The sequence below is a fragment of the Haliaeetus albicilla genome, chromosome 9 (genome assembly GCF_947461875.1).
Source record: "Haliaeetus albicilla chromosome 9, bHalAlb1.1, whole genome shotgun sequence".
Classification (NCBI taxonomy): Eukaryota; Metazoa; Chordata; class Aves; order Accipitriformes; family Accipitridae; genus Haliaeetus; species Haliaeetus albicilla.
In genome coordinates, this window is record NC_091491.1 from 24221658 (window position 1) to 24246653 (window position 24996).

General features: G+C 39.8%; 1 protein-coding gene across 14 annotated transcripts in view; it reads right to left on the reverse strand.

The window, feature by feature from the left end:
* DOCK10 (dedicator of cytokinesis 10) overlaps window positions 1-24996 on the reverse strand; it is a 166363-nt gene that overhangs the window by 10677 nt on the left and 130690 nt on the right. For 11 of the 14 annotated variants that reach the window (XM_069792124.1, XM_069792123.1, XM_069792122.1 and 8 more), the window contains exons 30-50: window positions 23644-23740; window positions 22283-22327; window positions 21620-21795; window positions 21371-21487; window positions 20233-20344; window positions 19391-19512; window positions 19191-19305; window positions 18966-19032; window positions 18162-18209; window positions 17393-17494; window positions 15044-15168; window positions 14250-14362; window positions 13378-13515; window positions 11595-11777; window positions 10903-11013; window positions 9273-9488; window positions 8502-8559; window positions 8076-8174; window positions 6228-6334; window positions 5619-5741; window positions 4559-4672 (exon numbers count right to left, since the gene is read on the reverse strand). In XM_069792124.1, coding sequence (XP_069648225.1) covers window positions 4559-4672; window positions 5619-5741; window positions 6228-6334; window positions 8076-8174; window positions 8502-8559; window positions 9273-9488; window positions 10903-11013; window positions 11595-11777; window positions 13378-13515; window positions 14250-14362; window positions 15044-15168; window positions 17393-17494; window positions 18162-18209; window positions 18966-19032; window positions 19191-19305; window positions 19391-19512; window positions 20233-20344; window positions 21371-21487; window positions 21620-21795; window positions 22283-22327; window positions 23644-23740 — 2388 coding nt within the window. The remainder of the gene's footprint in view (window positions 1-4558; window positions 4673-5618; window positions 5742-6227; window positions 6335-8075; window positions 8175-8501; window positions 8560-9272; window positions 9489-10902; window positions 11014-11594; window positions 11778-13377; window positions 13516-14249; window positions 14363-15043; window positions 15169-17392; window positions 17495-18161; window positions 18210-18965; window positions 19033-19190; window positions 19306-19390; window positions 19513-20232; window positions 20345-21370; window positions 21488-21619; window positions 21796-22282; window positions 22328-23643; window positions 23741-24996) is intronic. The other 3 variants (XM_069792127.1, XM_069792125.1, XM_069792128.1) reach the window with 3 other exon arrangements.

The window sequence follows — 24996 nt, forward strand, 5'->3', positions numbered from 1 at the left end:
AATGTCTGTTTAGGAAAAAAATCTCTATGCTTTATTTCAATAAGGATTAACAAATACATGTATCTCTGGCTTCTCCTTCAGTAAGGACAAGGCGCAATAAAATTGTCTTTTAATTTGGCAAGTGCCAAGAGCACTGTGGGCATTACTGAAAACCAATGACTAATAGCAGCAACAGCCGCTTGCCTGATAGTATCTTAATCAGTCTCACAGTGACATTCTAACATTGCACAATTTTTAACAGTATTATCAATTAAACTCCATAGGCATATGAAGAACTTCACAGGTAATTAAAGAACAGATCTAGAGCTCAAAAGCTGACACCCTATACACATTTACTGAGCTAGGCAGGCAATTGACTTTCTGTTGATTTCAGTAAGAAAAGGATTGCGGGATCATAACCTGGTTTCTGATCTTCTTTCCACTCAAGCAAAACTGCTTTATGGGGGAAAACCTCATTAGTTTCATGCAACCATATTTAAACATGCTACTCAGGATTACTTCTGCCAAAACCCATCTGTTTTCTGTTACTATTCAGTGTTTTCAACAAAACCCCCATGTTTTCAAAATTAATCACATAGGAAGCTAGAATATAGTTTATGCTCTTATAACACTGATTCTGTGTATGTTTGCACACTGGAACACAGTGCAAACATGTGTTTATATGTAAGTGCCAAACCTCTGTGCTGATGCTGCATGGCACACTAAGATGATATGTGTTAATAGTTTTGCTTAAAAAAAAAAAAAATACCTGAAAACAAAAACCTAACAGATTTAGTCTTTTCTCTAATGCAAGAGAGATCATTTAAGTACATATTCCCTACAGTATTTCAGCTGACAAGTGACAAGCAGAAGTTAATTATGAGCTATAAATAATTGTGTCTGCCATATGCTATACGTCTGGCAAAGACTACTGAAAGTAAGATTAAATACTTTTCAGGAGGCAAATATCCTCCAGTTTCAGGATTTTAAAATATTAAGCAGCCAAGGCTACATTATCAATGCACATCCCTAGATTATTTTCATACTGGCTGGTTTTGCCGTGCAAGGACAACACAGTCTTACAGATGAAAATTATTACACGGAGCAGCCGAATGTACTGGAAGGGAGACGACCTCCCAGACAGCATGTTACTGGTTTCCACTGAGCTCTGATGTGCTGAGAGTCAAGTTGTGACTGGGCATTGTCACCGTGGGAGTGCTGGAAAGGCCCTTCTTCCTCCCCGTACGCCCTCAGACACAGCCCTTAGAGCTCACAGTAAATCAGACTCTTCTCTGCCCTTTGCTAGAAGAATACACACCATCCCCACAGCCAGTGTGCCAAGGTAGAGCCTTGTGCTTTACTTGCCAAGAATTAGCATCTAATGGATCCTTCCCTGTCTGTATCAAGTGAACATCTCCTCCTATGGTGAGTGTGTTGTACTCTTTGATAAGGAAGCTATAGCTATTTTATCACATTTGGAAAAGGGGACAAATCTCCTGCTCTTCAGACATAAACCCGCATCAGTTTACTCCTGTGAAAATCTGCCCTCCAACTTCTACAGCTTCTTGCACTGATAGGAGAACAAAACCTCAGCTCTACCTTTACCTAACACTGCTCTGAAAACAAGTCTTGAATATCTTTGCTTATCAGCACAATAGGAGTTCTCAGCTATTCAATATATTTAATATTTTTTTGGTTTTAATTCAAGAAAAATATTGACTTCTCAAAATACTCATCTATGAATAACATCATAAGCACTGGCTAGTGTGGCCACTTGATGGTGCAATGAGATGTTGTCATCAAAGGCCCTTAACAGAATTTGCAGTCTAAAACAACAGCTGCCATGAGATCCAGCTCTCTGAGCTGGCAAATAAAGCTCTCTGGCAAAAACAACCGACTACATCCTCCCTAAGGACTACATTCATTCAAACCATCCTTCCAGTGGGTCCCTGCAGAATGCAGTAACCAAATACTGTCTCCGTCTTTGCATGAAGAAGAACGGTTTTCAGGTGCAGCTGCAGATTTTCTTTTTCTGCTAAGAACCCCCCAAGTTCTCCCTGCAAACAGTATTTGCAGTATTCTTTTGTCCTTTAATCTGCTTTCTCTGCAGTTTTTGTTTCAGTTAAGGAACAGCAGCACTCCATTTTTACAAAACGTATATATGTATATATTTATTATTGATACAATTGATAAAAATGTTTAATGAATAAGTGCATAGGTGTAATAATACATTTTTTATGCGTGTGTGCTTACACATGTATCTACCCACAGGTATTTTATAGAACAGTGTATGTGTAAGACTGAAAAGGAATCCCGTACCTGCATACTGAGTTTCCTTCTGTGGCATTTCCTTTGTAGTGGCCTAAGCAAAGCGATTCATATTGCTTTACACTGGTTTAACTGCGTAATACTAGTAAAACCTGCAACCATTAGCTTCTGGGAGGAAGTGTGCAAGGTCTGCCAGAAGCACAAAAACAGGGAATTGCTTTTAATGTTTTAAATTAATTGGGCACTGAGACTGCTTTCAGCATGGAGGCCTGCAATACTCTTGGCTACAGAAGGACCAAAAGGCCCCATACCTTTCCAGCTGCACAGCCAAAATGGAAGCAAGTGGCACATGGGTAAAAGGGACTGACAGAAATAAAGAAGGAAAACTTTTCAAGGGAAAAATATGCAGGTACAACCAGTATGTGGGAACAGACTGTTCTCTCTGTCTCTCCTTCCAGGTCAAGCTTCATCTGTAGCTCCCACACCTGCCGTGGTGCTTTGTGTACTGGTAAGCCCTCCTTAATCAGTTCTACACACCCACCCCTATTTACCTCAGTAAATGAGGCAGAAGTAATGCTTGTGGGAATGATCTACCTTTAATTATTTGCCCTGTGCTGTACACTTTTGTCACTATGCCTCTGTAAGGAGCAATACAGAGCAGTCCCACTTTCTACCACATAACATCTCTCCTGCAAAAAGAAAGGAGGAAGCTGTGCTTGTTTGCATTTAGACCTCAGTGTCCGGGGGCACCAGGGAACAGACCGAGCAATACACAGCTATGAAAAAGTCATACGCTTTAGAGCATTAAAGCTGTTTAAATGAAGTTGCCCTTGTGGCACTGGCAGCTGAAAAGTCATTGCACTGTAACAGAGATTTTAACGCAGTTCAGCAGAACTGCTGCAGATAAACTACCCACTTACAAGTAGCTGCCTCTGGGAGAGCCCTGGCAAGAAGCTGCAAGTAGGAGAGTCCTATTTCCCCCTCCACTGCCCTCATTTTGAGGAAGGTCAGGCTTTAGGAAAACTCTACCCTTCCTCAGGTGCAGGTGGCTTTCTCCTTGCACTTGGCAAGGTCAGCTTTGCTAATCTGTATGAAGAGCCAGGGCTTGCCATTTCCCTCTGACTTACAATTTGCTTGCTCCTACAAGGGACTACCAGGAAGGTGGCCGCACCCTGCCCAGAGTGCTCCAGTTACCATTGCCATAGATCACAGACTGACACAACAGCCTTCCTCTTTGGAGCTGCTGCACAGGCCAGGAAAGCAGGCTTGCATTCAAACAGCGTTAATGCTACGCCAAGTTTTTCAACGGAGGAAGAAAGGGTCCAATCCCGCTCCCAGTGAAGCTGAGAGAAAAACTTCCACTGAGATGAGATGACGCAGCATTGGGCCCCACGATGCACACACAACATGGCGACAGATACAGCTTGGTAATTCCGGTAACTGAACAAACAAAAGTTAGTTTGCAGGATGCAACAATGAATGAAACGACATTATTTCATCTGCCACCAACCAAAGAATCGAGAGCATGGGAAAGTTAATGTTAAGTAACAGTACAGGGAAGGATGAAGGACGTGTGAGGAGAATTATACAAAACATGCAAAAGAACTAGACTTACCACAGCCTTGAATAAGATCAAAAGGAGAAAAGAGCAAATTTCTGCATTAAAATCTAATTAGCAAACAGAATGATTCACATCAATCTGTTGTATACACACCGTATTATTTTAAAGGAAATTGTGTGCTTGCCAAAACCAGGTCTTAAAGGAACATGCTGGATTGCTACACTGGTTTGTAGTGGAAGAAAGCACAGAATAATGCTTTGAGGATGCTGAAGCACAGCAGAGGGAATAAAACTACTCTACAGTATATTGCACGGAATCAGAGGTCGCCTGAAAGCAGAAGTCAGAGTCCGCGAGAAACATCAAAACACCTACTGCATACTGCTCTGCTTTAAGCTCTATTAGAGGAGAGCGCCATATCTCAAAGATGTCTTATCTGGTTTTATTTAAGTTTTACTCTGAAAAAATCTGCCCTGCCTCAGTCTCAGTTTTGCCTGATGAAGTCAAGAACAAAAGCTGATGTACAAGTCTGTTCTCCATTACACCATTAAATCCAAAGCAGCAGTTTACATTGATGCAACTGAGTGCTCTCTTTTCTAAGTAAAATCCTACTTGGAGTCTGACCCACGAGGCACTTTCCACCCCACAATTCACTGCCAAGTGCTTCCCTGCTTTAGCTTCCCTGAAATACATCAGAAGAACATGGCTGAAATCTGGGAATCTTTGGAGACAAAAGAGCACAAGCTGACTTACCTGCCCATAAAACGCAACACGGTAATATCGCCCAAAGAGACGTTTCTCGGAGTTCACTACTTCTGCAACCTTCAGGTATGAGCGGTGGATGTCGTAGTACAAATCGGACAGCCTCTACATGAAGAAACAGGGAGAGAGAGGGGAAGCGAGAGCATGCGAGTGCTTTGGGAAATGACAGTACAGCTCTGCATAAACATGGCTTGCCCTAACTGGATTCCCAAACCTTTGCAAAGATGGCTGTACGTGCTAAGGGAATAGTTTAACCTTGTTAGGAGTCACTGAAGACTTATTTCAGGGTTTCTGTCATCTTCTGAGCAGTTCTGTGGTAGTGGGTGCCTTTGTGTACAGGGTCACACAGGAAGACAATCATCCCAACCACCAGACAGTGGCAGGGACCTACTAAGAGGTCAGAGAACCCAAGTGTCCTACATGCAGGCAAGAGCAGGGTGCCAACAATTCCAATCAGCTCCCAACCCCATGCAAAGAAATGCTATCCACAATTATCAGTAAAAAATACTTTCTCAGGATAGTGAATTAAAATTTCAACTAAGTTAAAAACTGAGGACTTGCTTCCTCAGCACACAGCTTATCGATACCTACCTCTTTCCTTTTTTTTTTTTTAATTTAAAACCAGAAAAATCACTAATGAGATTATCATCTGATTATCCATTATGTAATGAAATTGCCAAGTAAATAAATGAAGAAACCCTGGAATTATGAAGAGATCACACAATTTATCAGCAGTTTCTAAACTTAAATACAATGCAAATGTGCTCTTGGTTTAAAAACAGATGTAAAAATTCACATCCACTGGCTAACACAAGAGGTTTGTTGGAAATTTTTTTGCGCATTTACTGTTGATGCTGAAAAGAGGAAGGTAAGATACCAGAGTTTTTTATTTACTCACAGCACAAAGCATTAGAAGGAGAAATTACAGACAGGAAGAAAAAAACAATTCCTTTTAAAGAAAGTACTCCGCCCCCCCCCTCAAAATTTTGATCTTTACTGTTGTTTTAAGATAACTTTAAAAAACCCAAAAAACCAACAAAACCCAACTTACTTTAAAGTCCCTCTGCTTCTCAAAAACAGCAATGATAGGCTTGTTAACCTCAGCAATAAGCTCATATCTCTCGGACTTCCACAAGTATTCAACACACAACTCCAGCTGCTCCACCAGAATATTCTGCAGTTCCACAAATACAAATAGTTCAGTGACTCGACAGCTGGTGGCATTTAATTAATAGCAATGCAGCAAAAGCACATACCCACTATTTCATTTTTATTCTGTATCTTCTATATTAAGGTTTATTTCAATGACACAATGTTTAATCACGTATTGGTGACCTAGCTCTTCTTTAGATAAAAAACCTGAAATAACAGTAACATGAAAATACTTGAATACTTGACATCTCATTCAGAAGAGCGGGTTTGCTTCGTGGGTTCCCCCCTGCCCTAACTTCCAGCTCTGGTACTTAATGTTCTGCTTAGCTAAACACCTATCCCTGCTATTTAGCACAACAGCTTTGACATTTCACTCAAAAGCTGTGTGCCTTTTGATACTCTGTGAAGTACACTCTCACTGTAATTTGTTGTAACATGCACAGGCATCCATTAGAAATAACACTCTCTGTTAATATAGAACAACTATATAAATGTTAATGCTGCTGACCTCATTGTAGGGAGTATCTTGCATTCCAGAGTCTTCCTTCATAGCACCTTCTTCTTTAATGTTGGGGGTAATGCTCAGAAAAGCAGGCCACCCCATGGAAAATAAGCCTTGAAGTGCAAGTCATAACAATGTTAATTAATGACTGAATAACCAGATAATTCAAAAGGTTATTGGATGCCATTAAACAGAGCTGATTTTATTTGACTGGATTAATTACTTTTTTCACAGCCAAGTGATGAGAAACACAAATGGAACTGACTGAATTTATGACACTATTACACATTTTCTCTATGATATAAATCCACTCGTCCAGGGTAACCGTAACATTTTCCTGATGCAGCCTTACTCTTTGGCATTTCGGTTCCTTAGCTGTACAGTGCGGGCAGTCCTTGCAAAACTACACGTGCAGCACTCCTCTATACAGGAATTACTGTTGCAGACTGAGGCGAGACAATTTATACTTGTGAAACCAGCACTGTGACTCCCGGCCTGACCTAAGGGCACTTCATGCTACGCTCTGGGACCTGCACTTGTGCCACCCATCAGGTTTCCTAAGCGAGAGGAGCACGGTCAACCTGGGCTTGCCACAGCCGATGGGGAGATGGCCACTCCGGGGCACGCTGTGCCCTTGCCGGGCTGGAGGATGCCCTGGCAGCGGCTCCCTTATCCTGCCCAGAGTCAGCAGGGCGAGCGCAGCCCTAACTGAGGAACTCTCTTGTAGAAAGCTCAGGCGAGTGGCAGAAGCTGCCGATGGGAAGGCTCACAAGGATTAAAACTAAGCTTACATCTAATATTCGCTAAGCTGGTGCCTTAGTGCAGTGGTTGCAGAAGGAACAACTTACACAGGCATGGCACACTGCTGATCAGGCAAAGTCTGACCCACAAAGATTTTACTACCACTCTCGAACGGAGAAGGTAAACCGTGGAGGTGATGAACTCCTGACATGGTCCATGTTCAATTTAAAAGTAGGAAAATGCTACTAAGGCACAATTAAAAAGCTAACCTTTACACATTGAGTCAGAGGGACTCCATCCCCTCTGTCAAGTTTTGAAAATAATTTAAACATAGGTTTAAAATGACCCACAAGTTCTTCACTCTACCTACTGTGATCTGTGATTCATGCAAAGTATTTTTCCACTACTGAACCATCTCTGAAATATTGCTCATCACAGAAAGCTTCCTTCTAAAAGGATGTATTTTTTCATCTCGCCCACAGACATTTCTAAGTGTATTGAAGAACTATGGTCTTTCCAAAACTAAGTTTTCTCTTCCCCAGATATTTGCCCTTGTCCCTAGAAATTGCTCTTTGTGAAAACTGCTAAAATATCTCATACTGAGGACTTACTTTGAAATACACATTTCATAAACTAAATAACCGTTGGCATAGAAGCATTTAAAAATATAAGACTGCACTTTATTTCTCTAATAAGCGTCACAGATTAAAAAAAAAATATCTTTATCTATACCAAGTTACGTATGGATAACCAGATATTAATTCTGCCCCTCTGCCCTCCTGGCTTTGGATAGTCAAGGAATTGGACACGGATTTGTGTGCTAAACGCCAATTGACCTGAGAGGGATTTCTGTTGCCGATGAAGACCAGACTGCTCTTTTGCTGAAGAAGCCCTTAACCAGAGACATTCTGAGCAATTCATCAAACCAGCACAAGAGCATCAGGAAAGTAACGTATAATGTTTCTGACATTACTTGCTTGCTATTACAGCCATCAACATGCACTATAAATATTTTTGCTTTGGTAGGTATTTTTCCAGATTAATTGGAGAACAGTAATTTGATTCCCTAATTATGTTATTTGACCCATAAACAGGCATGGTTAGAGCACTCACTTCCTCCATTGTGAGTTGTTAGTAACACATTACTATCAGAGACTTGACCATCTTCCAGGAGCATACGTGAGGTACAAATCTTTTCCATTTTCCAGTAACCTATGATAGTGTAAGATGGTATTAGTATACTGCTACCGGTATGTGTTAATACATGCATATTTAATAACGACAGACTAACAAGTGAAGCATTCTCTTTTAGCAGTAGCTTACTAAACATTTAATTAACCCTCTTTACCCAAAACACACGCATTCACTGTTCCAGTGCTAAGACTAGCATTTACAATGTATTTTAAAAATAAAATATTTGGGAAGAATTCAAGCAGCTTTAAGAATACTTTATATATAAGGAAGGAAAGCAGGAAAGCCAAAAATTATTTTCAATAATGTTTATAGATACATAGTTGGTTTTGAATATGTTAATCTTACCCTTTCTTTTCAGGTACTCCGCAATGAGAGCAGCGATATGAATATAGCACATAGCAGCCTGTAACGAGAGAAAAAATACATGTATATGTTAAAGTACACTGTATGACTTACAGCTTACATGGGATAAGGAGCACATACTTTCATCACTGTCAAGTCATGCTGCAGAAAAGGGAAGACAAAATTAATATAAACATTTAAGACAATAAAGGATTAAATGATGAAATCCTTCTTGAGTGTTAATTTCACTACGTATCTTGGGTAAAAGCATAGATTTGCTCAAGAAAACCATTAAGATTACTTAGTAAATAAGATATTCCTGGGTTATGCACTGGAGTTTTGCATCACCTGTTTAGTTTTTGATGAAAAGGACAACACATTATAAACAAAGCTCCTCTCCTATGCCGTAGTGAGGGAGAAGAAAATCCTTCATGTAAGTTATGCACTGCTCATAACCTCATCTACACTACAGCTGCTGTGCTTGTTTGGCTTAAGCAGCAGAGCTGCAAATGTGATACTGACCACAGCTTGCCCGTCAGACATTTTCAAGTCTTGCTCAAACACCTATCAGGTAGTCACGATTCGGCACACTGGGATAATGAGCGTATCACTTCTCTAGGTGTTTTTCAAACTTGTCTTCTTCTAATTTCAAGGGTATGAGACACACTGTATGATTCTCTTATATCACTAGTCTTGTCTGTCTTCCAGAGCCCTTTTCATCAGAACATCCCAGCCTAAAGACAAATGGATTTCCTATTCATTTATTTACATTACCTCTGATAAATCTCCATTTCTTGCATGAATCTTGGCCATGCTTTCAAGCCATGTCCTACGTAATTCAGGTGTGCTGGCATATGAATTTGCTAGGCTGTACTGCAGATCCACAAGCATCTCAGGGTCTTTCTCATGCTCCTTCATCTGAGCTGTGGCCATCAAAACCGTTCTGATGCGTTTGGTCAGATCCTTCACCTCTGCTGGGAAATTAACGTTCTTTGGGAAAGATAAGCAATACATCACTAAAATCATCCAAAGAGCCAGATGCAGCACTCCTGAATGAGCTGGAGTCCTGCTTATGGAAGACCTTCTTCCCCTTCCCTAATTCAGCAGGCTTTGAAGCAGAGTCACAGTTCCACAGTACATATGCATTGTACGCAGATCCTTAACTTTTTTTACTGATGTGTCACAGCACCTACTAGATATCTCAGTTGCTCAGCTGTACCACTGTCTGTATGCAACAACTCTGCTGAAGTCAGCAAACTGAAACATTTGTTCCTTGGTTGCTTACTGGATCCAGAACTGGATTCTTGTACACTTTCAGCTGACTAACAGCACTGTGCGCTATAGATAGTCCTGCTTAACTACACTCACAGCATGTTTCACCACAGTGAATAAAGCACAACAGCCTGGCTCCTGGCCTTCTCACACTGCGCAAGATTATAACAGTGTCTTTGTATTACACTTATCAGCTGTCCTCAACACATTTAACTAGCTCTGTAGTTTCTCGTTTTCAGATAGGCAATGAAATACATTTCTATTTTCAGACTTTTTTTCCCTTGTTCCCTTTGTTTAAAAGTAAAACCATCCAGAAAAATTAAATGGAATTAAATCCTCTATCCTCTACATCACAAAGAGATGAACACGTTACAGAAGCAGTGTGACTGACAGCAGTGCTGGGAAATCAAAGCTGCACTTTGAAAACAAATACAATTGTAACTGCATCTTATTAAGTAAGAGATCAAATTGCTCATGCTAATTATCTACCAATTTGCTTAAACTAACTTTATTATTAACCTCAGTGGAGATACCCTAAAGTCATCTTCAGAGAAGGAAAAACACCTCCAAAGTATAAAATTCAGAATGTGTGTTGACAAATGTTTGGACAGGAATTGTAATAACTAAAAACTGGAATCCTTTCCCAACACCTTTAGTACAGACAATGGATATAATAGCAATGGTAACTAATCTAAGAGCTAAGTGCCTTTTTGAGGGAGTTAGCAAGCTGTTAAAAAACTCAATTGTTGTGCATGTTTTTGCTACACATTTACTGAACAGACTAAAGGGACATTTTATAGACTCAAAATTGTTTGTCAACGGCAATTGTGTTTCATTGTGTTTCACAATGCATGGTATAGTCTCTGACATCAGAAAAATGAACAAAATAAGCAGTGAATAACAAACAATACAATTTTCAAAAAAATCTCTTTGTTTTAAAAATTATTTTCAATTATTAAGCTTCTGAGTCACAAACATTTTCATGAATTTCAGGCTGCCTGAAAAAGGCACACTATGAGTGCATAAATCACTTTCTTAATAAAAGCCTGCAATTTTATTCACTGAAACACTTGCTCCTCTGAAATTGTTGACCTTTTGCAAGAGGTAGTGATTGACAAAAAATGTTTCTTACTTTCATCTGCTTGTCTCCATTAGCAAAATTATTTATAATTGCAAGTGAATGTTGAAAACGAGATCCGCCAATCCCTGCATCCGCTATCAGCTGGCTCACTGCTTTGATGAGCTGTACAGGGGGAACAAACACAGGGTGCAATTAGCAAAGAAAATCAAAGTTTCTGAATAGCTGAATATTTTTCAATCCCTATTTTAGTATCACTTGATGTACCAGGCTAGCAGAGATACACTTTTATACCTGTGTTAAGAAGATAACGTATATGAACACAAGGACTGTGAGTAATCTTTCCGATGTTTGTAACTGCTCACATTTTGCAGTTGTAAGTGCATTGTTACTGGACTTCACATTTCTGTTACTATACTATCAGATTCTGTTTAGTTCCTTCATCAGCTATGTTCTCACTGCTGCAAGCAATGCACGTGAATCAAGAATAGCTATTTATCTGGCTATTTATTGGCTATGCAGCTACATTCACAGCTGTTGCCTCTCCCTGGAACAGAGCCGAGCAGCCCAAGAGCAGCAGAGAATCCAGCCCAATGCCTTCAGACTTGGCAGGAACACAGAGAATTGCCTGTCTGAGGACTCCAAAAGAATTGCTTTGCTACAATGCATAAAAATAATAATAATAATATTAATGATAAAAACCAGCACACATCAGCTAAATACTGACGATCTCACACTTCACTTACCTGTAGATGGGATCTGACTATTGATTTCTGCTTGTTAAATTCAAAGTTCTTTCTCATGAAAAAATAAAGAAGAGCAGATGCCTCTGTCTGAGTTGAACGTGACCTGTGGTTACAACACTTCAGGATTTCATAGCAGAGTGAACCGCAGAGATCTGCTTGCCCTTGGAAGAATGCTGATGGGAACTATTGAAAAAAACATGTGAATATGTTTAGCACTACTCTCAGCCCTTGGTACAGTTATTCTGAGTCAATACTTTTTTCTGTTAAGCTTTCAGTAAAAACAACTCACTCTCCCGTATTCATTCACAGCAGGGTTTAGTGAAAAAATCAGCCATCGGCTGAACACAATCCCATGTGCAAATTAAGATTAAGTAAAAACTGCACACAGGTTTTCATACAAACACCATATGCAATGCAACAATCCAACTGGCCTCCAGGAAGTCCAGACAGCAGCTGGTACGCAGCAAGCATAAAAGCAGAGCAGCCTATCTGCAAGGAATGCAGAATAGCCAACCAGGAAAAGTGTGTGTCAGGTTCTGCACTACTATAAAAGCTGTTCAGGAGAAAGAAAATACTTTGAGTAGCAAAGTCAGTGAACTTCCAGTGGTCAAGGGTTTGAACAGCAGGAGACAACAGAGAATGAAGGATGGCTCTCCAAACCATACCTACTATTTAGCAGCAGGGTGAATATAAGAGAAGACAGACTGAAAAGAGGTGGAAGACGTACATATTGGCCACCGATCTCAAGTACCGCCTGAGAGGTTCTGCTGCAGAAACCATGACTGATCCCTGTTCCCAGAGAACTATGAAGAGAGAATTCAATCCTGAGAGCTACAGGATGAATGAAAAGGATGATCCTGGATATTTATTCATCCTCCTTGCTGCACAGAGTTCTTCCGTTCCTGACTGTCTGGTATGTAATTTAAAGCTGCCTGTGGATAGTTTACTTTGTATTTCCCCCATGTCCTCAAGCTAGGTTACTGGGAGAAGTATGATTTCCTCTTCCTTTCCCCTGAGTTAACAGCCAGAAGGAGGCCACATGGTTTAAACTGATCTACACTGTTGCATTTCATAGAAATATCTGGGAGATCAGGCCAGCCTTGCTTATTCTCACTTCCCCATAGCAATTGTTATCTGTGTGCTACGTTCCGGTTCATTTTAAGAGGATCTCATCTGAGTCTATGACTTGGAAATTGTGCAGCCTTTGCAGTTGGCACAAAGTGTCTAATTGCCCATGATCATTTACATATGTGCAATGCAAGCAAATAAACAGTTTGACACATAAGCATGTTTTTGTCCAAAAACTCTTCTGTGTTGAAAACAAGGTATTTGTAAAACTATTAGTTTGGATGAACTTTTGGTGAAGCGTAGGGAGTACTCTCCTGCTAACTCCTCTGGGGACAGCTGTAATCATTCACCGCTGGATTCTGCAACCCAGGTGTCTGCCATGAAGACCATGGACCTCTAGGGTTTCAAGCTTTCTTCCATGGGGGGTAAAAACATGAAAGCCAATGACATAGCCAGATACCACAGACCTGGACATTACTTATCTATTTACTTTACAAGTTTCACTTTCTTAGTAAATTTTTCATTTTCCAAAACACAACTAATTTTTCAGATATTGTGAACTTCTCACTTTTAATCAGCAATAAATCAGAAGATCTTTCTCAGGAATGAGCATTAATACAGTGAAGTTCGGAACTCTGTCAAAGTACCCAACTGCCCTCAAGCTGCACTTGCTGTAACAGAATAGGTCAGACTAACAGAAAAAAACCATAGTTACCTTGCCTACGAACAGCCGTAGGGCAGCAAAGACGTGCTTGAGAGCTGCTGCTGACTGGTTGATTTGCAAAAAGAGCATGTGTGTGTCAAAGACTTTCTTCATCAGTGCATTCTGGCAATCGGATTGCTGGAGCTGCCTCTGAAAAGTTCACAGACAAGACAGGACATTCTGGTTATTAAAGTGAATAAACAGAAGAAGGATGTGCTGGATGTTACATCAGAATGTTCCTACAGAGATGCTTTTTTCAATGTAAAATCTCCACAGATGAGGCATTCCCAGCTTGCTGCAGACTCTTTTTACTTGCAGTTTTTCCAGGACAGCACTTCCCTATGCCTGTACTCCTACTTGTAGATGGTACACACTAGATTTAAGGGCTAGGGTGGCAGAAAGGAGACACTAAATCTAAAAGGAGCTGCCTGCTGTACTGTATCTGTGAGACCTTCAGCAAGTCATCTGGGCCAATATTTGTAGAGCAATTTTTAAAAAGGCAGAGGATCCACCTGCTGGCTTGAAGACATATAGATGATAAGCAGTTTGGAAATCATTTGTCTAAAATGTCTGAAATCTAATGGGATAAGCATGATTCAGATAAGGTGATGTATTAGTAGATGCACAACACTTTCATGCACAGCAGGGCTGTACATAGTCCTGGATGCATAGGATGCTCTTCTTCCACATCCTTCTATTCAGTTTGGGTATTACGAGTCAATTCCTTCATAAAATACCTTCACTGAGGACTGGCATATCTTGTTTCCCTATCCTGCTGTCTCAGGCATTTCAAGTTTTCTGCGTGCCTGCTGCCCCAGGCCTTCCTTCCACCACGTATCCTACATGGCACCAGTTCAAGCAGAAAATGAAACAGCAAAACATACCTGGTGATTCAGAGTGTAAAGACACAACAGGTCAAGGATTGTGAGGGAAACTTCTGTAGCAATGTTTGCCTCTGTGTCTACATACTGTACAATGTCCGTTTCATTGGAGGTGCCTGCAACATATAAAAAGCAAGATAACAAACAATCTTCTGAGTGTAGTTAAAGATTATGTAATTCTGCAATCTGGTCATTAAGTCTCAGCACAGTAGAGATGGGGTCCTAACTTTACATTTACTGACGGGGTATTTTGAAGAAAACTACTCACAGGAGATGAAAGGGAAGGGAATTTGAGTCAACTTTTACCAGCTGCACCACTGATAAGAGTATATTCTTTCATTGTTGCTGCTCATCCTCAAAGGAGGAGAGAAACCTAATTGGAAAGTGGGATAGATGACTTTGATCTCATCATTTAAAGAACTTTCTGTCATGAAAAGGTCACTTTTATTGCTAGATCTAATAAATGTAATATTTCAACCAGTGTACATCTGCTTGTACAGCAAGGTATGTAACCATAGATGCAAGAGATGCTGGGAAGTGGGGAATAACTTGTCATTAGAGGCTATTTAAATATGTCAGGTTATTGTAATTAATTTTGTTTCTAAATGAAGTTTGACCAAATTTAAGCTCAGATTTCTTACTATCCTGGAAAAAAAGCAGGGTCAGCAGCTCTATTTATGTTTAGGCTCTTCTCTTCAGGCTTTCAGAGGCACTCATGAGAACAGATTTAATTGTATAGAGCCTGATCCAAACCCCATAGAATTCCAGAGGGAAGTAAATGAGTTTTTTATACTTACTTGCAGTGCTGCTGTCTATCATCTGCAAGAGTTTGGGGTTAGAAAGTGCATTTTTGCCACGGATTATTGGTAACGTTTGAGACCTGTGATGCTTGTGGCCATCATGACTAGAAGTAGAATGCATCCTGAAATTGAAAGGTACCATTAAAAAACAGAAACAAAGAATAAACTTGCATGCCTGTACAGAATTTTTCCATGTCAGAATTTTCTGCAGTACTTCTCAAAGGCTAAGTTAAACAAATTTATGCAAATTTTTTTCAGAGAAACAAAGATGAAGAAGAAAGTCAATGAGGTGGACAGAACAAACAGATGTGCTGTGATTTCTGGAGTACACAGGAGACAAAACACTCATTGAACACTGAAAAAAGAGCATCAGCTTAAATAGCTGGCTGATGTTTAGAAAACTGCCTTTGGGTGAAGAGAAACTGAGATGAGTTCTGTTAACTCAGAATACAAGAGAAATATATCCTACTTATGAAAGAACTAATACAGCTTCTATGAGGGGAAAAAAATGATGACAACCTGACAATGACAGCAAAAATATGCGCGTGTGTATGAGTGTGTTTTTTTAACCTTCTTTGATGCTGACAAACACATTGTTAATCTATAATGAGAAGCTTACAACTAACGTACCAATGCTTATCATAATTTTTGAAAGGGTTTTGAATTTGTAACCACTACAGAATTTAGCAAGATTTAACATCTCTCAAAATTCAGGTCACTTATTAAAATATATTTTTATTTAATTTCTTTTAAAAAATGTAGCTTCCTAAATTTGCATAATTTAAAAATATTCTAAGACAGAATTACTTCCTGCACCTAGCTAAACCCTCTTTTATGTTGGTTATTTTAACAAAAATAATTTAGAAAATTAACATTTCAGATTTGCAGAAAGAAAATGTTCCCAACACATGTACAGAATTGATGGCCAGACTTTTGCCAATCAATGTGATAAAGTCTTCCATTAATGGTCAACAGTGGAAGGATGTCAGTGGGCATCCTGGCAATCTAATGGATTTGGAAATTTGATCTCAAGGGTTTTTTTGGTGGAGTTTTTTTTGGGGTGGGGTGGAAAGTCTGGTTTCATATGACTATTTCAGCAAACTGAAATACATAAATATAAGTAAGTGCAAGTTAGAGCTGTTCACCAGCAATACTTCAACTCTGAACTCATCATCAAAAAATGCTCTGTATTACAACAGGCCAAACAAATAGCCATTTAGACAACAAATGCTGATCTGTGAGGGCATAAAGTGTGAAGGCCCTGGAGACAGCAGAAACGTGACTTTCTGGATATTGGTTCATCTGCAAACACGCAACCAAACAAGAGTCTCCTAAAGGGTGGGGTTCTTGCCAGTTCCAGCTGGGGTAATGAAATCAGTGCTGCTACTTGAAAACTGCACAGTAGAGGAACAAAGAAAGAAGCATGGCAGGGAAAGCATTTTTTTCCCCTTTATTCCATTCCAAGATACATGCTTATAATGGTGAGCGTATTCTAGCTATAAGTAAATGAGAAAAGTCAATGATCCAAGCTCATAAGGAAGGTGGACTTTCTCACCATGCTATTAGATACAACCACAAGCTGCACAGAGTCTAAAGTTTGCTTTCTCTCTAGAGTTCTACATTATTAACATGAAAAGGATCCCACTTTCCCCTAAAAGGATCAAAAATATTATTAAAGATGTGCTGCACCTGCAGCTTATTATCATGCAGTCCATGAAAATGATTAAATCTTGCAATGTTTAGACTAAGAAGATGGAGGAAAAGACTAGGAAAGAAAGGTTCTCTAACTGGCAACATGGACATAACAGTATAGGACTATACTGCACTTAGCAGCATGGAAGTAAAAAGATGGGTGTCAAGCAAAACCTACTCTTAAGTTTGACTTTGTGTTGCTAGATACTTCCCTCTCTGCAACCCCACGTTATTGGAGAGAAATTAATTCCCCGGTACTGTAAGTGCATCCATAGATATTTACCCCTAAAGCAGTAAGATTCCATGAAAGCATAAAGTTGCAGACCTATGAATTCCTTCAGGTTGGGGAAAACTGTGGATTATCTTTCAGATAGGGCTCTGAGCTGAAAACAACAGCTACTGTTTCTGCAATACTTAACAATACTGACAGTAACTAAGGATTCTTCTGAACATAACATTTTGAACAACAGTTTATAAGTCAAGTTGAAGTTAAAGGGACTCAATTGTTTTATGGGTTACGGCTTTGGGGGCTCTGAAATGTGTTACATGTTGTGTCAACCTCTTTTTGGTCAACACTGTGACAGTGTACAAGTGCTGGAGGATGACAACAAAGATTATGGTTTTATAGGATTTAATAATACAACATGTCATTACCATTGTGAGAGCAGACCCGATGTCTGGCCAGAGGAGTTTGAACCTTTAAGGGTTCCATTATTCTGGGTGGCCTGAACAAACTTAAAAGCAGCAGCAATTTTCCTGTTAAGAGAAAATAACTGTTAATCTGTTATGGAACACGACATTGATTTTGCCATGCCTCTGAAGAATAAATACAAGCCTGATAAAACCTGCCATAGAGCATGAACTGGTTCATCTGGTGACCTTTCGTTTTTCCACAGTATGACATATAGACAAGTTCACAGTGGTGACATTAAATTAAAAATGAAACTTCAACTGAGACAAAGTGTGCATTTCACATTTCACAGCTGGAACACGATCTCATGCTTTTTCAGAGAGTGGGTAGAGACAGAAGATATTTTATTTGTAATGCTGTGGAACATTTATCTATGCCCATTAAAACTATTCTTTCCATTATATAGATGGAAAATACAGTGCTCAAGTTCCTTTGTTTGGCATATGCTCAGAAACATGGTTGAGAATGGCCCAGTATTTTGGGTTATAAATGCAGTAGTGGTTATCATATCATTACACGCAATTAATCTCTTACACCAGGTATGTACTCAGATATCCAGAACATCACAGTAACATTGCATAAAAGAAAAAATGAAGCGTGCATTGGCTTCTGAATGTCAGACTGATGCTTTCAGGAGAAAACTGATAGATACATTGTTAACCTCATTTAAGACTAATGTAATGCAGCAATATTTAAATACTGTAACATACAGTCTATAACTGAGAGAATTACCTTACAATATTGCGCTTTCCTAGATATCTGAAATTTTGCAGACAAACCCTGAAAGATAAAACAACACATTTTACGTCTATTAATGGCTTCCTAATTATGAAAAAATGCTGAATCTTAGTGCCTGTGGCGTATGCACCTCCTAGTAAGCAAACAGAACAGAATGCAGCAGTTCCCAGCCTAAGGATGCACAACATGTGGCACCACTTTCCACACCTTTTTTCCCCTTTCTCCATGGTTGAAGATTCCTGCTTGGTGAGGAGGCAAAGTCAAAAGCAAAGACTTGGCTGCAAAAGCATTGCTTCTTCACCAGCTGAAGTTAAATAACTCACATTTCACTTACAAGATGGTGAGGAAATTCTGAAAACAGCTACCTGCATGGATTCTGCAGACATGCATAGATTGGATTGAGCAGACCACCTTGGAGATGTGAAAAGCAGGTATTCCTACATTACATGGCTTTTCTCATGGTTTGGAAGTTTTGGGGAGCTAAATAATTTTGTTTTCTCAAGAGAATAATAGAATCTCAACCCCAAATGGGGAAACTGCTAAGAAAATCTCTTTCAGGAGGAACACCTGAAGCATTATACTCCCTGTTCATGGAGATGACCAACATACTGGAGGATATAGATTTTATTGGTAATGTCTCATTACGATTTTGGAAGATTATAGCAAAATAGTCTAAGATACAAGAGCTATCTCAGCCTATTCCACAAGGTGGACAAACCCAAAGAGAAATTACTTGCAGCAGTCACTTCAGAACGTCATAATTTAACATCAAATCAACCAACCACAAAGTGAACTTACTCTAAAATGCTGAAAAAGTCTGTTATTTCTGAGAATGGTGCTCGCAACCAGTAGGAAATCAGTGCGTCTAAAGGAAGATATTAAAATATATTATGTATGTAATTAAACTTGACCTAAAGCCTGTAAAATACACAGATAATTATTCTAATTTGATGTTTATTTGGATTCATCATTCACAATATTTTACAACAATGTAAATTAGGTAGTGAGCGCACATTTTCTTACCTTCTGAAATGGTTTTCATAATGTGAAGAAAACACATAAGAAGGCTTCTAGTTTCAGCTTGATCCAACTTGTCAAAACGAAGAGTTGATCCAATCAAAGACAAAGGTCTCATGATCTGTTGAATTGGCAGCAAAGGGCCTTGTTAAGTATAGTGATAGGTTTCCACCTCTAGTAACCATTTTCAACATTTGCACATGTACCTTTTCACACGTGTCAGTTCTCTCACTGTTTTTTTCATTGGTACTTGGGTTAGATTCAAGACTTGCTAAGGAAGCTCTGGAGTCAGCATGGTTTGCTGCAGAGATAGCTATTGATGAAAAGGCTGTAAATGAAAGTCATAGCAAACGTGCTAAACTAAAACATTTATGGATACAAAAACTAACAAGAAATATGGAAAACATAAAAAGTGTCACATGCTGGATTGACACCAGTGCTTTCAACTTCCAATAGCAAAGCTATTGATGGGTATGCTTAGTACTGAAAACACGCAACCGGTTGAAGTAAAATGATTCAGTTTGCTGTTATTCATGGTGTTAAAATAGCCTGTTGCATTCTGTAAGGCCTGACCTAAAGACACAAAAAGCAGTGGAAAGATGCCCATGCACTTCCCTGAATTTTGAAATGGGGTTTGGAGGAAGTAAACAAAGTAAGTTGTGTTTCTACCCTTCCATTAAGCCTGGAAAAACTAAGAAAACTTGCCTCCAAGAGACTTCAGGAGTTCACAGGAGAAACCTTGGAACTATTCTTAAGTCAGGCAGAAACTACAAGAATGAACTCAGGCAGAGGGATTTGTGAGAGCCTGAATACTGGCATCATTCCAAAGCAGGAGCATAAGTGAAGCAGTGGAAGAAGAGCGGCTTCACAAGAGAAATAAAAATCAATCCAAAAACACCCAAAGGGAAGAGAAACATTGTATACCATGTTTCCCTGAATATTGTATGAAATGGATTAATGATATCCTCCATGAATACTAAGCAGAAAGCACGATGGATTGAGATACACAGAAATCTACTTGTGTGCGTGTTCAATCTGTCATTTATACCTGCTATAGAGTTCAGAACATCTTTGGAAAAGGACGTGTCCACAGAGTTTGCATGTTTCATTGCTGCCTGGCTCTGAAATCCTCCGGCTGTGCTCAAGTCATCCCTAGATCCCTGTATTTTGAAAGAAACAGAACAAATTCCAGTAAATGATATCACTCAACTTTCATAATGACAGCACACCCAATAGGCTGTTCTTAGACACTGAGCTTGAAAACTTACTTTCAGTTTTTTAGACATGACAGCCTTAAAAGACTCAAGGCTTGCCATTATAAGCTGAATAGTTACCTGCAATATGAAACCCTCTCATAACTGAAGTTCTAAAGGACAGAGCAAGTCTAACTGTGTTTGCTTCTTAAACACTAGCACAGGATTGGGAAAGAAGCATTAACTGCTGTTAGCAGTGATCAGATGAAACAGGCTCATTTTCTGGAAGGACTGAAAGACACAACACTACTGCAGAAATGTGTTTCTAGTTTTTAAAGCAGGGCTATGATTATAACACATCTAATCTTTTAAGAAATAAACAACCGTGCTCCTCCACATGTGCAGTATATACAAACATTTTCTGTGGTGGTAAAGCTGTTTCATGATGTTTCTGTGGGTACAGAGACTCCTTCATCTCCTCGTATGCACTCCCTCTGCCTCCTGATATAGTACACGGTCCCTCTGTTGTACCAGTGAAACTGCTTGTGGGTTCATGATGTAATACTGCAAAGATTCTGTGGGCAATGGGAGCTTTTCTTTACAACGTCTCCTAGCCACCTGCCAAGGGACGTGCCTGAGGACAGGGTCCTCAGCCCCCAGCCTGTGGCACCAGGGCAGACATACTGGACGGACTGGCTGGGGCTGCAAACCTCTAACTTTGAGTTTCCAGCCCTGGGACAGCCAGTGTCCTGGGTCTCTTCCAGACCCACAGTCTGTACCCTGCCAGTACAGACTCCTGGGGCCCTGCAGGTGCTCTGCAAATTGAGACCTTCCAAATTAAACACCATGGGTGCAAACAAATCAGCATTTTCAGAACTGCATTTCGTTAGTTAATTTGCAACCAGCATAAACTTGGACCTCTTCCCACCAGATTGACTGGGTCAGACCTCATTTTGATTGTTTCAGTGTTCTGAAAAAAATCACATGAATTACCTGATTGGAAGTATTGACATTGAAAAGGAACATATCCTTCATGTAAATCCTTGGCATATTGTCCAAAAGCATTCCATAGAGTGGCATGTACAAGTTTGCTATTTGTGCTTGTTTTGCCTAAAAAATAAAAGATACAACATATTCCTGAAGAAACTAACTAACATATACTAGTGGCTAAGGAAGTTTCATGTATGTTTAGCTACTGTATGAACAAGCAAATGAAAAAGAATAAACAAACAATTTCTTTACCGGCTCTGCGTATCGATCATCAAATGAATGCTTTGCCATTAAGTTTTTAAGCACAGCCAAAGCTAAGTGCCTAATATCCTGGTCTTCTTGCAAAGCAAAACCAACCTCCCGCAGCAGGACTCCAATTAGAAAATGTTTACGGCAAAATTCATTGGTCAATGTGTACTCTGGAATATCTTGGAACAGAATGGACAAGAATACTTAAATTAATGTATAAGTTACATACCCCCCCCCCCCCATTTTCCAAATTTTCAATAACTTTTATTGATTTAATCCACTGTTAAACTTTGATTTCCTGATCTGACTGCCCCTTCTTGCTCCCTCACTTGCTAGAATGAATTAATCTAATTTTATTATTTCTTGAAATCATGCAGTTTTTACAATTTAATAATAGACAATTTATATACACATTCCCATATGAGACTCTCAAATGTTTTGCACGTAATAAGATGTTTTGCACTTCTTTGAGGAACAGAGTCCAAACTGTTGTTCTCATACTCTAGCTAGAAGAGTTCTAAACCACAGAGATCCATACTCATTCCACTTTTGAAAATGGTAAATAATTTTTGCCTAAGTTTGCCACAGTTAAGTGGCAGCAAAGTAAATCTTACAGCTCTCGATGCACAATTCTGCTTACTTCTTATGCAGTCATTTTGTTCATACCTGATGTTCGATATTCCTGTGTTGACTCTGAAGGCGTCACAGGGTCTTCATTTTTCATAAACATAAAACAAAAATAGGCAAAAATAATGCATATTTTTTACTTATTAAGTGTAAATAATATATTTAGTTTGTTGTTTTTTTTTTTTTAAATTTGACTCAAATTTGAATGAAACAGCTTCTACTGTTAAAGAAAGCTATGAGTGTCAGAACTGAACTCACTTTTTGGTGCTGAAAACTGAAGCAAGAAGGAGATAAGGGCCCCTAGTTTGAGAGATGCTGCATAGAGAGATGATTCTGCCTTCCACTGGAAGATAACTTTCACTCTCAGCAACTTAAAGGACCACATCCCAGGTGAACTCCCCAGAGTCCACGGAAAACTGTCAGAACTGGGAATTGTGCCCAGAGCTGAATCCCAGCACCTTTGAAACCAAGCGGAAAAGCACCCAGTACTGTGCATTGGCCACAAAGTTAGGTTTGAAGTAACAGATTTCAATGCACAAGATGGAATGCATGGAGGCTGCTGGCTTTGGGGCACAGGCAGGGTGGATTCACTCCAGTGGCAGAGCATAGGCAAACCTGTTCATGCTTCTCTGCAAAACAGGGGTTACACCCAGTATCCCCTGCCTTGAGAAGCAGCTCAGGAGGCATTACTAACAGATTTTGAAATGGGACTCTCTTGCCTCACTGCTCCAGGTAAAACACTGCAGTATGTGTTGACCATGTAAAGTCCAAGTCCTCTTGCCAGAGGCCAAGAAAGTAAATGCACTTGGGAGAAAAGGGCTATTGCGTGGGACCTGTCTGCCGGTCCTTAGAGACACTCTGAAGGCAAAAGTACCAATGGCCTATTATCTGAGAGATGGATGTTTCCAAACTCCTGCTGCATGTCCAGTTCAGATTTTCTCCACAAAGGAGGGGCTGTCACACGGACAAGTCATACTCCCAACAGCGGCAGGAAAGCCTGTTCCCAAATAGCAGAGTTTCACAATGTCCTTATCACTGCCTCAGCTTCTTCCCCTTCCCGCTGTACCTGTTCAACCCATTCCCTAGCTCACTGCCTCCCAAGGCTACTGCAGCTTTAGTAATTAGTCCTCACAAATAGTCCAGGTCATTCACCTCAAAACTTCCAGCAAAAGAGTCACCTCCCACTGCCTAACTGGACTGTCAGGGGTGGCATTTATTTACAGGCATACTGAAATGATCTTACTTTTAGCACACTGTTTAAGTACCGCACCTGAAAAGCCATCTGGGGCTTCTGTGCCTGATGTGCAGACATGACACTTCAGAGAGTTAATGGCTACCTGCTCCTTGAACCTTCCAATAATTCGCTGTTGTACAGAAACCCTTTTGGGGTGGCACCTTACCAGGAATGTTTGAAGACCGTATGGGCAGGCACAGAGGGATAAAGTGCTCATGGTGACAGACTTCTTGGAGAAAGTCGAATTTGAACTGATGTAAAGTCTGAAAATCACAACAGGAAATGACTCAGGGAAAATGGTAAGACAGCTGCACTACTATTTATCTCTACCTTCAAAATTCGTACTCACACCCAACAACGAAACCTTACAGCGTGTTATGCCAAGCTGCGCAAATAATAAACAATTGGTTTTCATCTCTGTTGTCAAACGAACTTGTCACTATCAAACAAGCTTTTTGGATTCCTCAACTATGATTTTTCATTGAAGATGTACTGATAAATATCAGCTTGATCCAAGCTAAATATTTAAGGTATATTTAAAGCTACACTGGGTCTTTTGATAGTACATACCATAGCGTATAAACATAGTGAAGTATCTTCTCCAGTTCACATAAATTTGGGACCGTCATAATTATTATGCCTTTCTCCCCCCCCCCCCCCCTTTCTTTTTTTTTTCCTTCTTTTTTTGGTCAACCAAATACAAAGTTTCAGCCACATGGGCCAGATCCAAAACTTACTGATAGTGGTGAAAAGTTCCCTCTATTGATGCCAGTGGGTTCCAGCTCCGAGGGATTTGGGTATTATATAATTGTGGTATTATTTCCTTAATAACTCCCTCCCAAGAAGCCGTCCATGATCTTTTGTGGAGCCTTGCTACTACCTCAAGAATTTATCATTCCCACTATAATGATGTGCCACTGGGACATAAAGATTATACATGGCATCCAGTAATAAATTTTTATTTCCATTTTCTTGGCTCACTGTTCTCAGTGGCAGAAAGCAGTCATTCAGGACTACCAGTACGACACTGTATCAATCTAGGTCAAACATTTGCCCTAGCACTAGAAAGTACCTGTAAAGGTCTTTTATTTGCCCTGTTGCTTGTCTGTCAGCCCCTAAATTTAAATAGTAGCATTTCTGCTGCCACTGTCAGGCTAGGATACCTGGAACATGCACTTTTCAGGGTCTACTGAGTAGTGGATGGTGGGGAATTTTTCCCTGAAAAGTTTTATTACACTGTAGTACCTTATCAGGAATACAGCTGGGCATGCAATTCAGAGTCTAATGGCAAATAAAGAAATGAAGCACCTGACATGTTTCCCAAGAACTGTGACATTTTGAGGGAACACAACAAAGAACTGAATTCTAATGAGGTATTTCAGCTTTTGAATAAATATTTCTCAAAACAATGTTTAAATGTCAATTTACAGAATACTGCAAGGGATATTTCTGTGGAATAGAAATTATGATGCTTCATTCACAATTACAATAAAATAAAACTGCAATGTTATAGACTCAT